The sequence below is a fragment of the Chaetodon trifascialis genome, chromosome 14, assembly GCF_039877785.1.
Source record: "Chaetodon trifascialis isolate fChaTrf1 chromosome 14, fChaTrf1.hap1, whole genome shotgun sequence".
Classification (NCBI taxonomy): domain Eukaryota; kingdom Metazoa; phylum Chordata; class Actinopteri; order Chaetodontiformes; family Chaetodontidae; genus Chaetodon; species Chaetodon trifascialis.
Window position 1 is genome coordinate 23,770,092 of NC_092069.1, and position 11,877 is coordinate 23,781,968.

An 11,877-nucleotide genomic window follows, 5' to 3' on the forward strand; every position below is an offset into this window, starting at 1 on the left:
CATAAAATATATTTCTGAATTTTTCATTCAAATATACAAAAAACAACATGTGAAGTGAACTCATCAAAGAGCAACAAAATGTAGAAAATTAAATATATACCTATACATCTATTAAATATTCATATCTGGAGACACAGGCCTCCCGTCTCAGCTGTATGTACAGAAAGTCTTTTCAAAGGTCCAGAGGTGTTGGCTCAGCAGTGGTCGGTAGAGTCATCAGACACGTCAATATCCACGTCCAAGTCGGAGAACTCCTCATCCTCATCGCCTTCATCCCCGTGGCCTTGAGATCCGGGACTTTTCGGCGGAGCAGCCAGGCCCAGCTTGGCCAGCTTGGCCTGCTGCTGCTCCAGACTCTGTTTGCGCCACTTGATGCGTCGGTTCTGGAACCAGACTTTGACCTAGAGACAAAAACAAGATGCATATTAGATGGACTGTACGAAGCAGTGAGTGTGTAAATATATTTCTGAGGCTTCTCTTAAAAAGCCTGTAATGGTTTCGGTTTCTGTCTTCTTACCTGAGCTTCGGTGAGCTGCAGAGCAGAGGCCAGGAGGAACCTCTCTGACCCGACCATGTACTGCTGCCGGGCAAACTCCTTCTCCAGCCGGGAGAGCTGCTCGCTGGTGAAGCTGGTGCGCATCCGCTTCGACTTGCCTCCTTTAGTTTTGAAGGAATGCAGCCCCGCGTTGACTTTGGACATTGAAGCTGCAAAGAGATGACACATTTAATCACACAGCCAAACCAGTGTGGTTTCATTCTTAACACTCATCTTGTTCTGCTAGTTTCACTAAGCAATGACATACACTCCATTTACCTTGTGCGTAAAATGCTCCACGGCACGATGACTGGTAGGTGAAAGGCGGGCAGCAGTACACTGAATATCCAGGCTGTGTGTGGACCGCGGAGTGCAACATGTTCGGTGAGTAGACGTAAGGTGCTGTTGCTATCGGTAAGCCTAGGTGTCCGGGGAGAGGCAGGGCTGGAGCTGCTGGCTGATATTTCTCTCCGCACAGAGTAGGACTCGTCCGGCAGCTGCTTGTGTCCTCCGGCTTGGCGAGCAAAGCGTCAATAGTGAAGGATTTTCCGCTGGGAGGCTTCGTTGACGACGCGCACTGGCTTCCCGGGTACTGCGGGTACAGCGACGCTGGTGCGTAATTACGCACGGAGTATCCGTAAACTCCGACTGGTCTGTTCGGGACCTGCATTCTGTCACTGGTTAAAAAAAGTGGAAAAAATAGGTTCGCGAAAGTCTTTGCAGAAACAAGTTGTTGCTCCAAGTGCAGCAGGGTAGTGAATGCTGCACCTCTGCGGAGAGGTCACATTTATAGTCCGGCCGGACACAGAGGTGTCAACAGCCCCCCGTCGACCCTTTGTCTTTCTAAGTAGCAGATGAGAGAAACGAACATCCCGACAACGTATCCAATTAATTGGTGGAGTAGTACAAGCTGGGATTGTCAAACATCCTAACCCTTTGAATGACAAGGCTTTTGAAGAGCCGTGGGGGCAGGGAACTCAGGAGATTTACTGGGCTACAAATTCTTGCATGGATCTTAAGTCCAAATGTAATCATTACCGCTGGGAAAGCCTTGATGTTGCCAAATCATCTTATTTGGAGCCTTTTAAGTCCTGGCTGGCCGACAGATGCTTTAAGCAGCGTAACAAGTCGCTTCACGATTGGAGGCCGACTTCAAGCTGTACAGCTGACAGAGAATCCTCTGTTTTCTTCATTTACGCCATTTTTTTTATCTTCTTTGAGTCTTTTTGGCGCACCTTTTCAGCCTCCCATTTTATGAATATTCAAGGGTGTAACTTATGTTTTTCTCGACCAGCTGTAAACCAGGAATCACTCCTGTATGTAAACAGTCCATAATCTTTTTCCTGTATAAAATGAACGCGCTCTTTTCCCAAAGTGTGCCTTTTGACAGCAGCGGTGTCGCTCCTAAAATTGAATGACGGCCCTGCGTAATTGAGGCGTCAGATTCAGCGGGTCGGGTGTGGTGACAGAGTGGTGCTGCTGGTTTAACCAAACTGCAACTCCACTAATCTCAGCCACTGCGTTAATCCACACGTTGATCCACCCCATCCTTTGAACGTCGCTGCTCAGGCTGGGAAAGGCCTGCGATCAGGTTGATTCCTGAGACAATCCAAGTTGTTCTAAAGCCTTAAATGTGAGGCTGGATTCATTTTTTGCGCATGAATACAAAATGTGTTGTGACCGTGCACAGTTGGATCAGAGACCTTTATTCTGAAATCCATTTTTGCGCAGGAAATAAAAACCTGAGCTGCTTCGTTTTATGTTTCCTCATTAAAGGTTGGAAGATGAAGCGCTCTGCGGCTTCTTTAAAGGAAGTGATTTGCTTTCTTACACTACCCGAGGACAAAGACATCCTCTCTTTCAACTTGGATTATTGCCAGCTCTGCAAACTTTGCAGGCTCATTTCCATCATTTGGAGGTGGCAGCGAGTTTCTCCAGAGCCTTAAGTAACTGTTAAAACACATTTAAACACCGAAGCGAAGCGCTCTTTCCCTTTGACCTCGGAGCGTTTTATTTATTCTCTTTCACTGACACTAGAATGTCTAATGAAGAGGGCAAACACAGACTTTCTCGACCTGGCCTGAACAATAAGGAGGTTTCTTCTGATGCGTCTACGACCGGACCACCCACCCCATGACCGCCGAAAGTCTCTCTCCTGACACATCATTCAGTTCACATTTAGAGTCGAAACCTTTCATTAAACATGAAAAGATTCAAATTGATAAATTCCAGATGTTTCTTTGTCAAATCAGCTGAATTGTTTTTAATTTAGTGAAGCACTGAGATCTGTTTGTTGTAATAAGTGAGACTAATTAGAACAAGTGGAATGAACGTCAGTATATTTTTGAAGAAAAGACATATTACACTAAAACTGTCTTGATGTGGACACCTGTTGCTGAGTGAAACGATTAGTCTGTTAATTGATCTTTGATGGACAGACAATGAATCACCCTTTTTTTTTTTTTTGGTGACCAGTTGATCCTTCAAATAAAATCAGATGAAAGTCTCCAGTTTCAGGCTGTAAAATGTGAATATTTGCTGGTTTTGGATTAATTTAAGAACTGTTGATTGGCGAAAAAATAAGACATTCATGAACTTATGATGGACATTTTTCACTTTTTTTGGACATTTTACCAGATAAACAGTTCATTGAAAATGAAAAGAATCCTAGTTTCACCTCAACTAAAAAGACTGAGGAGGGAAATCTTCTTGCCATTTTCATCCAAGTGCTCGTCCTGTATTCTGCCTCACAGAACCTTTTTCACAATGTTAGGAGTGAAACCTCCAAGAACTGCACCTCCGCTTTTACTGAGGATGGAGCTGCTGTGGTGCTGCAGCAAAGGCAACACGCCCTCCTTGTGTATTGGAGCCAGACAAGGAATACACGGAGCATTGTCCCAGAGAGTCTTCTTTTCATAGTCATGGCCCGAGGGGAGAAAGAAGCTGAGGGGCTGCTCTCTAATAGCTCTATGGGCCATCCTCCACAAATGAGGCTCTCACCAAGAGCTTGAAACTCCTCATCAGCTCCTTCAGTCACTATCTGTGGTTGGTTACATGCAAAGTAGAGGCTCTTTTTTAGGATTTGTTGTTCTGTGACAGTGTACAGGCAAAACTACATTTATGAAATAATGCAAATTAGACACACTGACTGAACATGACACATCACTCAGTCATGATGGTTAAACATGTCACATTACAGTTTATACTCTGTCAGCAGCACACTGAGTTTGCGACAGGATAAACGAATGATTTCACCTGATATGTACATGTAGTGGAGTTAAAAATACGTTTCACTCTGAAGTTTAGTGGAGATGAAAGTTTAAAGGAAACATATGAGATTAATGTTAAAGTGTCTAAACGCTTTTCTGCAAATAAAAATCACGAGGTTTAAACTTCTATGTCTGTTTCTGCTCTGAATTAGAGCAAATGCAACAGCAGTGATCTTTAATTCCTCTTTAAAGAGTTTTACAGATCAAAGTGGTGATCGCTCATCAGTGGATGCTCTAAATAATCCTGCATCTTACGACATATGACAGAGTCTGTTCTGTCTCACCTTCCAGCTCAGTTCACACATGATTGAATGGAACAAAAGCATGAAGAAACACTGTCATCATTATTATTACTGAGCTGAAAGGGGATCGTTTTCTCACCTGCCCGACACATTTAACAGGCACTGTAGCCTCGGCCTTTCCTGTCCACGCACATCCATCGCTAATGAGTTTATGAAGTCATTTACAGAGCGACCTGCCTCTGCCACCTTGCTGCTGGGACTGAGGGCTCATTACAGGGACCTGCTGGGCCTTGGCCCTCACCTTGACTATGAATGGGAGTCTAGTAAAAGGCCAGGTATGCTCTGTCTGGCTCCAATACACATTCAGGCTCTGCTGTGGGATGATAAATGTGTGTTTGTGTCTTTTTTTCAGCCTGATTTGATGCTGTTTGTAAAACCTATATGTGGCAAAAGAAAGAAGACGCCTAATTATTCATTTAAGTGAATTCGTGATAGGATTTGTTGAAATAATACATCTGTTCTCACCAACTTAAAAGACAGAATGAGCTATAGTTTTTCATTTAAAAAGACATTTTCACTGTAATTTATATTAACTCAACACGATCCTCATGTCTGGAAAAACTACCTAAAACATGTCTGAACATGCACGCCTGTTTGCAGTCCAGCTTCAAACATTTATTTGTGGCTCCATAATAATACATTTAAAGTATTTGTATTCATACGGATGTTATCAGAGTTTACGACATCAGATCACAAACACACAAAATACAGATCGTCATTTTAAAAAGTGAAAGTCTTTGGCTTCAAATCCAGGTCTTCTTAAAGCAGGTCTTTGTCTGCAGACCTTTGCACTGATAACTACGGTGGCCTGTAGAGCTCAACATACTGCAGCTTGACAAAACATCTTCACATGAGAAGCTTTTAGAAAAGATCCAACAAAATGAGAAAACAACCAAATACAGAAAGTGTACAGACGACAAGATGGTAGAGGATGGTCGAAGTGACTGACGAGTTGTTGATTAAGTTGGAAAATGAGGTGGGATTGGTTTTTTTGGTGACACAATAAGTATGTCCCAGCCACGTGCGGACATGTTGAACACTGTTTAGTGTCCCCTGGAAACAGCTGCGTTGTGTGTTGTCAAACTGGTGATGATGTTTTCTTAGTTTGCTTTTTGTCTGCGTGTGCTGCCGTAGATAAGATTTGAACCTTTTGCGTTTAAGGTGTAATAGTATGTTTTATATAGCTGAGACCAAAATGTTTTCATGCAAAGGTTTAGCAATGAAATATTTCACGATGTGAGACCAGGACAAAGCCTGCCTGCCACTGTTTTAGATAGATAGACACTTTATTCATCTCCATGGGAAACTCATGACAGAGTCTGTTCTGTCTCACCTTCCAGCTCAGTTCACACATGATTGAATGGAACAAAAGCGTGAAGAAACACTGTCATCATTGTTATTATTACTGAGGTTTCCTTTCTTCTAGGACTTTTCCTTTAAGCTATCACGTAAGTTAACTCTTACAGCAGTCAAGTCTGAAGTCCTCATTTGATCTCAAATCCAAGTTGAATCTACAGCTCTATTAAAAGCAGCCCACAGTTTAGGATTTAAGCACTTTATATGACTGTACTATGATGAACTGTGGCTGCATGTGAGTGATGTTACTGTGCAGCAGCACCACCTGAAACTAAGAATGAACTTGTGTCCCTCTTCCAGTCCTCCGTCCTGTCACAGCCTCTCAGCCTTTCAGCCTTTCAGCCCTGCTCTCTCTCTCTCTCTCTCTCTCTCTCTCTCTCTCTGTGAGATGGGCAGCATTAACACACAATCAGCTAAATGGTTAAAAGTGAAATGAACTGCTTAATTCCAGCATTGATTCGGCCTCTTTTGCATGTCACTATGCAGATCGTGTGTGTTTTTTCATTTACATGTGTGGCAGAAGGGGGGGGGGGGCTCCACTCGCCGCAGCTCGGTCCTCCACCATTAGCATCGACACCAGCGCCGTGAAGTGCTACTGTACGAGCTGCTCTCCTCTGGGCTCATAGTGGCCATTCAGGCCAGAAAAACCTCCATCCATTCACAGAAATGAGCGTCCATGTCATTACCAACTTAATGAGGGATTAACTCTCTCCCGGAGCGGTTTCTGTTGACTGACATGACGACCCCGTCCTGGGAATGGAGGATGTGTGTATTCGACCTGTCTGACGCTCCGTACAGGCCGCTGCACCTCTGAGCTGAGCAGAAGGATGCCTGCACTGAAGTCCTGCTTTATGCAGGAAGGACATCCAGCCAGATCGTTTTGGCAACACAATGGCTTTCATTTGGCTCGTAATGGACATTTTCTGAGTGATTTGGTGGAGGACATCTTCAGTGTAATGCAGACAGGGAGACACTACACAGTGACAGTGTTTGAAGAGCAGCAATAATACTGGTCTGTCGTTCAGCCCGTGACTTTGAACTGAAGTACATCAACCAATATTTGATGGATTGCCAGGAAATTTGGTTCAGACATTCGTGTTCCCATCAGGATGAATTGTAATGACTTAGATGATCTTCTGACTTTTCATTTATCCTCTTCATCAGGTCAAAAATTCACTCTGTCTAATGTGTTGGTTTATTCTCATGCGTCGCTTTGGCTCTTCTACTTCAGAGCGATGAGACGGTGTGACTGGCAGAGAGGAAGCTGATCCATCACCCAACCCTCCTTCACTCAGCCTCTCTGCACCTTGCTCTGCTGCGCCTACATGAACCCGACCAGCAGGTGTGTTTGGAGATGCAGTCCGTGCACCCAACACCTGTGATACTTTTGATCCATTAAAATGTCCGTTGGGCCTTTTTCTTTTAAAGCTCTTAAAGTTTCCTTTTATTCCAACTTCAGCTGGAATCCAACAAAATGTCCTGAATGTCAGCAGACTGGCCTGAAGAGGTTCTCTCTGGCCGTTTGTGTTGGTTTTAGACTTTTCATCGCAGCAGCAGAATCTGAGAAAATAACAGTTTGCTTTAACCTCTTCTGCTAAGCTACGCTAATCGGCTGAGGGCTGTAGCTTCATGTTTACCACACAGATTGGAGTGGTCTCCATCTTCTCCTTTAGTTCTGAAGAAAGAGAGCAAATGAGCTCATTGTTCACAAAATATCACAACATTACTTTAAGTCCAGTATCATCCAGTGTGCAGATGCAGTTTGTTTTTTTTTCCAGTCAGTCTCTGCGTTTCTTTTTCTGAAAAAGTTCTTTTATCTACATTTCTCTGCTGTGGACACGCGTGAACATTTTCCGGGCACAGCATGAATGGTTTCATTCGAAAGCTTGTTCTTATCGTTGTGCATTTTTAACCTAAAGTTTGGTCACTGTCAGACCCAAAACCATCTGAGTAATGTCAGAAGTTACAGGTCGGCTGGGAGCTCAGAGGAGTTTCACTAATGACTTTGTAGAAAGTTTCTCCTCCTTCACGTGGTCGATATGTCATCTTAAAATCAAACTTTTAGTCTTTTCCTTCCTCTGTCATCCGTTGCCACTGGTTTCTAGATAAATGCATAAATGGTAAAGGTCCTGTAGACATTTCACGTGTTTGCCGATGTGTAAAGCCTCTTTATGAAACCAATCATTGCAGTGTTTTAAAGGGGCCCCTTCCCAGGTGCTTTGAGGGCTCTGTGGAGACCCCCCTCCCCACTTTAATGGAGGTGAGAATTGGCGGGTTGGACTTTAACACTTGACCTCTGTTTACACTTCCTGTGGGTGTCAGGGCTCGTCCATAAAGCGCTGCTTGCAGGCTTGTGCTGCGCTGAAAGGAGTCGAGCGCTCGAGCTCCCCGGCGCTGAGGGCTGAATGCACTGCTGCTCCTGGCCTGTGATTATGAGGGCAGGCCATTTCCTCTCCTCACATTCTCTGTTTGCTTATATTACTGCCACACTTCCTCGACCCCCCACACGCCTCCTCGGGCCTTTTATACGAAGATGATGACAAACCTGCACGTTCAACCTGACTGCTCTCAGCTTCAGTCTGGTTTGTAATGAGGATTTAATGGTTGTTTTCAGTCAGAAATGCAGAATGACGTTTGTTTTAAATGACTGTACAGCAGCAACTAGTGATTGCCAGTGAAGCGTTTGTAACCTGAAGACACTAAATGTTGAAGTTTTGAAAGAGAAATTGTTTCCTTTCTTGCTTCATGTATGAATTCAGTAGCTGAACATCAGTCTCATACCTGCAGGCTTTTACTACGAGGTTACCTACGAGTGTGGCTTTGCGTAGTGCGTTTGTTGGGAACTATTTTCAGCAGCGGATTAATCTACATTTGGTGTTCCACTGAGTATTTGGGGCAGCAAGACGGTGTGTGTGTGGGAATGAGACATGTCACCAAGTGCAACAGTGTGGCTTTTGATTTGTTGACAATAGCAGAAATATAGAAAATTTGCAGAATTATCCTTTAAAAATTAATCTGTAAACAGCCTTTTAAAGTACCAGAAAACCACAATGTTGTTGTTGTTGTTGTTGTGTTCAAAATGTATCAAAAGATGCATTTGTTTACATTTGGAATGTATCTATAAAATGTTATTTTAATGGTTTTCTTATTCAATTAAATGCTGTCTTTTATGTAGCATGAGTATTGCTACCTTTCCATAAGTGTGAAGTTGTCTTTGCCTTGGCCTCCAGAAAGACCGGCCTGTTTTCAGCCTCCTCTCTGCACTGATGCGGCTTCAGGTTTACGGTCGTCCCACCTTGTTTGTAGTCTATTGTGTCTGTCCATGTAACTGTGAGCTGAACAGGAGGAGACAGCAGATCAAAGCAGCGGTCTCCCCGGAGAAACGCCAAACAAAGACAGATTTTCCGACTGTGTGGACTGCGATGTGGAGGCTGAGGGTCGGGAGCAATAATCGGGGCAGACAGCCCACCTAAAGGCGCGTTACACCTCACTTCCCATTCTTTAACTCATGCAAAGAGCGGAGGACACTGCAGCTAATTTAGTGTTTTTACAAGAGCTGACTGAACACTTCAAACAAGACCACACACACAGGCTGACAGGTAGACAGCAGGTCTGCTGAACCTCTGCTGACATCTGGTGGACAAAAGAGGTTCGAGTGAAGAAGAAGAAGAAGAAGAAGAAGACGAAGTACTCTTTTACTCAAGTAAAAGTAGTTATACCAGTGTAGAAGTACTCTGTTACAAGTAAAAGTCCTACATTCAAAATCTTACTCAGGTGAAAGTACAGATGTTAAAGTGAAAGTACTCATTATGCAGAAATGTTGATTTCAGAATAATTTACTAAATTATGATTAGCATTAATGTTGCAGCTGGTAAAGGTGGAGCTAATTGTAATTACTTTACCCAAAACTGAGAGTTTAATCCATAAAAATTTACCAGAATTTCTTAGTTATTTATATTTAGTTTTAATAATCTGAATCTGCACAGTAACTAATGTTGTCAAATAAATGTAATGGAGCAAAAAGTTCAATAATGGCTTTCAAAATCTAATGGAGGGGAAGTATAAAGCAGCATAAAATGGAAACATACAACACATCAAAACTGTGGAAAAAACAGAATATGGGAAAAACAAACACGTTATCTCACACAGCAACATTTCACAAGACATCCGCAGATGTTTGTGGAGTGAAAGTGAAAACCTGAACCGACCTTTTTACCTGCAGACATTCTGACCTTTGGGACACTAACGACACTGTTAATGGCTGGGACGGAGACATCATTAATGTCCTCAGTTCCTCCTGAGCTCGTCCAGACATGTCCGAGTGTCTGCAGTGAAGAAGGTCACATTCATTTGAGGATACAGAATCAATTATCTGATGCTCGCAGCATGTGAAGGTCCACAAGGAAGGAAAGAACGGGGAGGAAAAGAATAACTGCTGAACACATCCGTCAGATCCTACATACAAAGATTCTTCCTCATGTATTTGCTGTCAGTACAGGATCTTGATCTGAGTACTTTTACATCATCATTGACTGACTCATGTAGATTTTTATGTCTATATTTTTATCATAACATCTTTCAGATTGTTTGGATGGTTCGAGTTGTTGTTTGACATCTGAAACAATCCTGAAGACTCAGTGTGTTGTCTGCTGTCATGTCAGAGTGGCAGTCTGCTGCAGTGTCATGCTTGATGTGACCAGTAGATGGCACTAAAGAAGTGTGTTTTAATACCGACCAGCCCAGAGGCCACACGTCAGAGGGTCCTCACATGTTTACAATGGATTAAGTCCAGCCAGCAAAAATGTTCTTCTTTCTAGTTTGACTGGACTGTTTTGTTTTGTTTTGTTTTGTTTTTGTTTGTTTTTTTAATTTTGGGTTTACAATTGTATTTTTATTCACTTGCATTGAAAAACCGCCTGTTTTCAGCTTTGTGGCGATGCATTTTCAGCTGATCCAAAAGGCTTTTTAAAAGAGTTATACAGCTGATGTCATCCTTCAGTTTATCACAAACATTCACCACATTTGGATGATTATCTGGATGAGAATCAAAGTACAAACAGGTCCAATATTTGCCTCTGAGATGTCCTGCGGCAGCTGTTTCCACCATTTTTGTAGTCCAGATTTTATTGTAGTCCTACTTTTGATCTGACCCAACCCCGCAGTCCCAGGATTTTGCAGCAGGTGGCGCCATGCTACAAATAAACCTTTGGTCAAGTCTCTGGACTGCAGCTGTCATCACATGTATCTCATGAGTGGCTCGTGTTCAGACAGTGATCTGGGTGAATTAGTGGTGAAAAGCATGAAAATGAAGAAAACATGTAGGAAAGGCATCTTCTTTGCATCGTTGATGCAGCTGTTTTGCAAATTCAACACTGCTTTGCAGCTCTGTAAGACATTTTTCAACTTGCCAACAGATGAAAAATGTTGGGTTTCAGTTAAAATAATGCTGTAATTACCAGCACAGAGTGTATGTTTGCCATGAAATGAACCTGAGTATAAAAGTGACTGTAGTTAAAGACCCCTCAGTGAAGAAAATGTTCCTTTGGGACATAAAAAGTGTTTGAGGATGATGTGAATTTATTTTATCTTTGTTGGTCTCGTAAAGATGCTAAAGCAAGGTGAGGTGTATTACATGGCTGTCGTACAGTCTCACTGTGAAATGCATAATGATGAGGTCATATGTTAATGCAAATTAACTCAGCCGATGAGAGCCGGCGTGATGCCCACAGGAAACGTCCTCTGACCTCAAACACTCTGCTGTGGGACTCTTTTACAAATTAGCTGTAAATTATAAAATGATACCTGAATGTCCTCTGAACAGGAAGTTAACCCCCGCAGGGAGGAGAGGCTCCACGCTCAGTCCAGCTCGAACGAAGAATCAGTCAGTTGGCGCATGATAGCCGAGCGCTGCTAATTGTTGAGTTTATGAACACTTAATGATGTTACCTTTGATACTTGTTGAACTTATTAACTTTTAATCCGTGCCCTCTTTCATGATTAATAACTCTCTGTCTGATCCTTTTTCAAACGAGGCCCCGCTCTGCCTCTGACAGATGGGCAGCCCAACTGCTGCCAACTGCTTTCCATGCAATATTAAACATGGATCTCACACACGCACACACACACACGCGTGTCCGTCACTCTTATTAGCAGTCGAACAAAGGGGGAGTCTCACTGCAGCGCAAGGGCTTATTTCTGAACAGGAAGTCACTCTTTGCTGTTAGTTCATCAGCAAGATGGAGACACAAACCTCATTTGCATAAGAAAAGCAGGGAGGTTTAATAGAGACAGCAGGAATCAGAGTCAGTGCAGGAGACATTAAACAGCTTCTCTGCACAGCAAACACCAAACGAACCATGACATATGTTGTATATTGTTTAAATATACTTCAAACAAACAGGCAAAAGGCTCAGTT

The 11,877-nt window shown here is 43.0% G+C and overlaps 1 protein-coding gene across 1 annotated transcript; it reads right to left on the reverse strand.

Moving 5' to 3' along the window:
- Positions 1-194: 194 nt before the first annotated feature.
- On the reverse strand, positions 195-1,205 carry noto (notochord homeobox). Its single transcript, XM_070980109.1, has 3 exons — positions 815-1,205; positions 518-705; positions 195-401 (listed from the first exon to the last, which is right to left on the reverse strand). The coding sequence occupies exons 1-3, from the start codon at positions 1,203-1,205 to the stop codon at positions 195-197; spliced, it is 786 nt and encodes a 261-aa protein (XP_070836210.1).
- Positions 1,206-11,877: the final 10,672 nt, after the last annotated feature.

What these genes read in the sequence shown, in the direction of transcription:
- noto (XM_070980109.1), bottom strand. Translation starts at nt 1,205, where the DNA reads ATGCAGGTCCCGAACAGACCAGTCGGAGTTTACGGATACTCCGTGCGT. An exon ending in TGGAGCATTTTACGCACAAG is followed by an intron (nt 706 to 814) that starts GTAAATGGAGTG and finishes ATCTCTTTGCAG; the next exon opens with CTTCAATGTCCAAAGTCAAC. An exon ending in TGCAGCTCACCGAAGCTCAG is followed by an intron (nt 402 to 517) that starts GTAAGAAGACAG and finishes TTTTGTCTCTAG; the next exon opens with GTCAAAGTCTGGTTCCAGAA.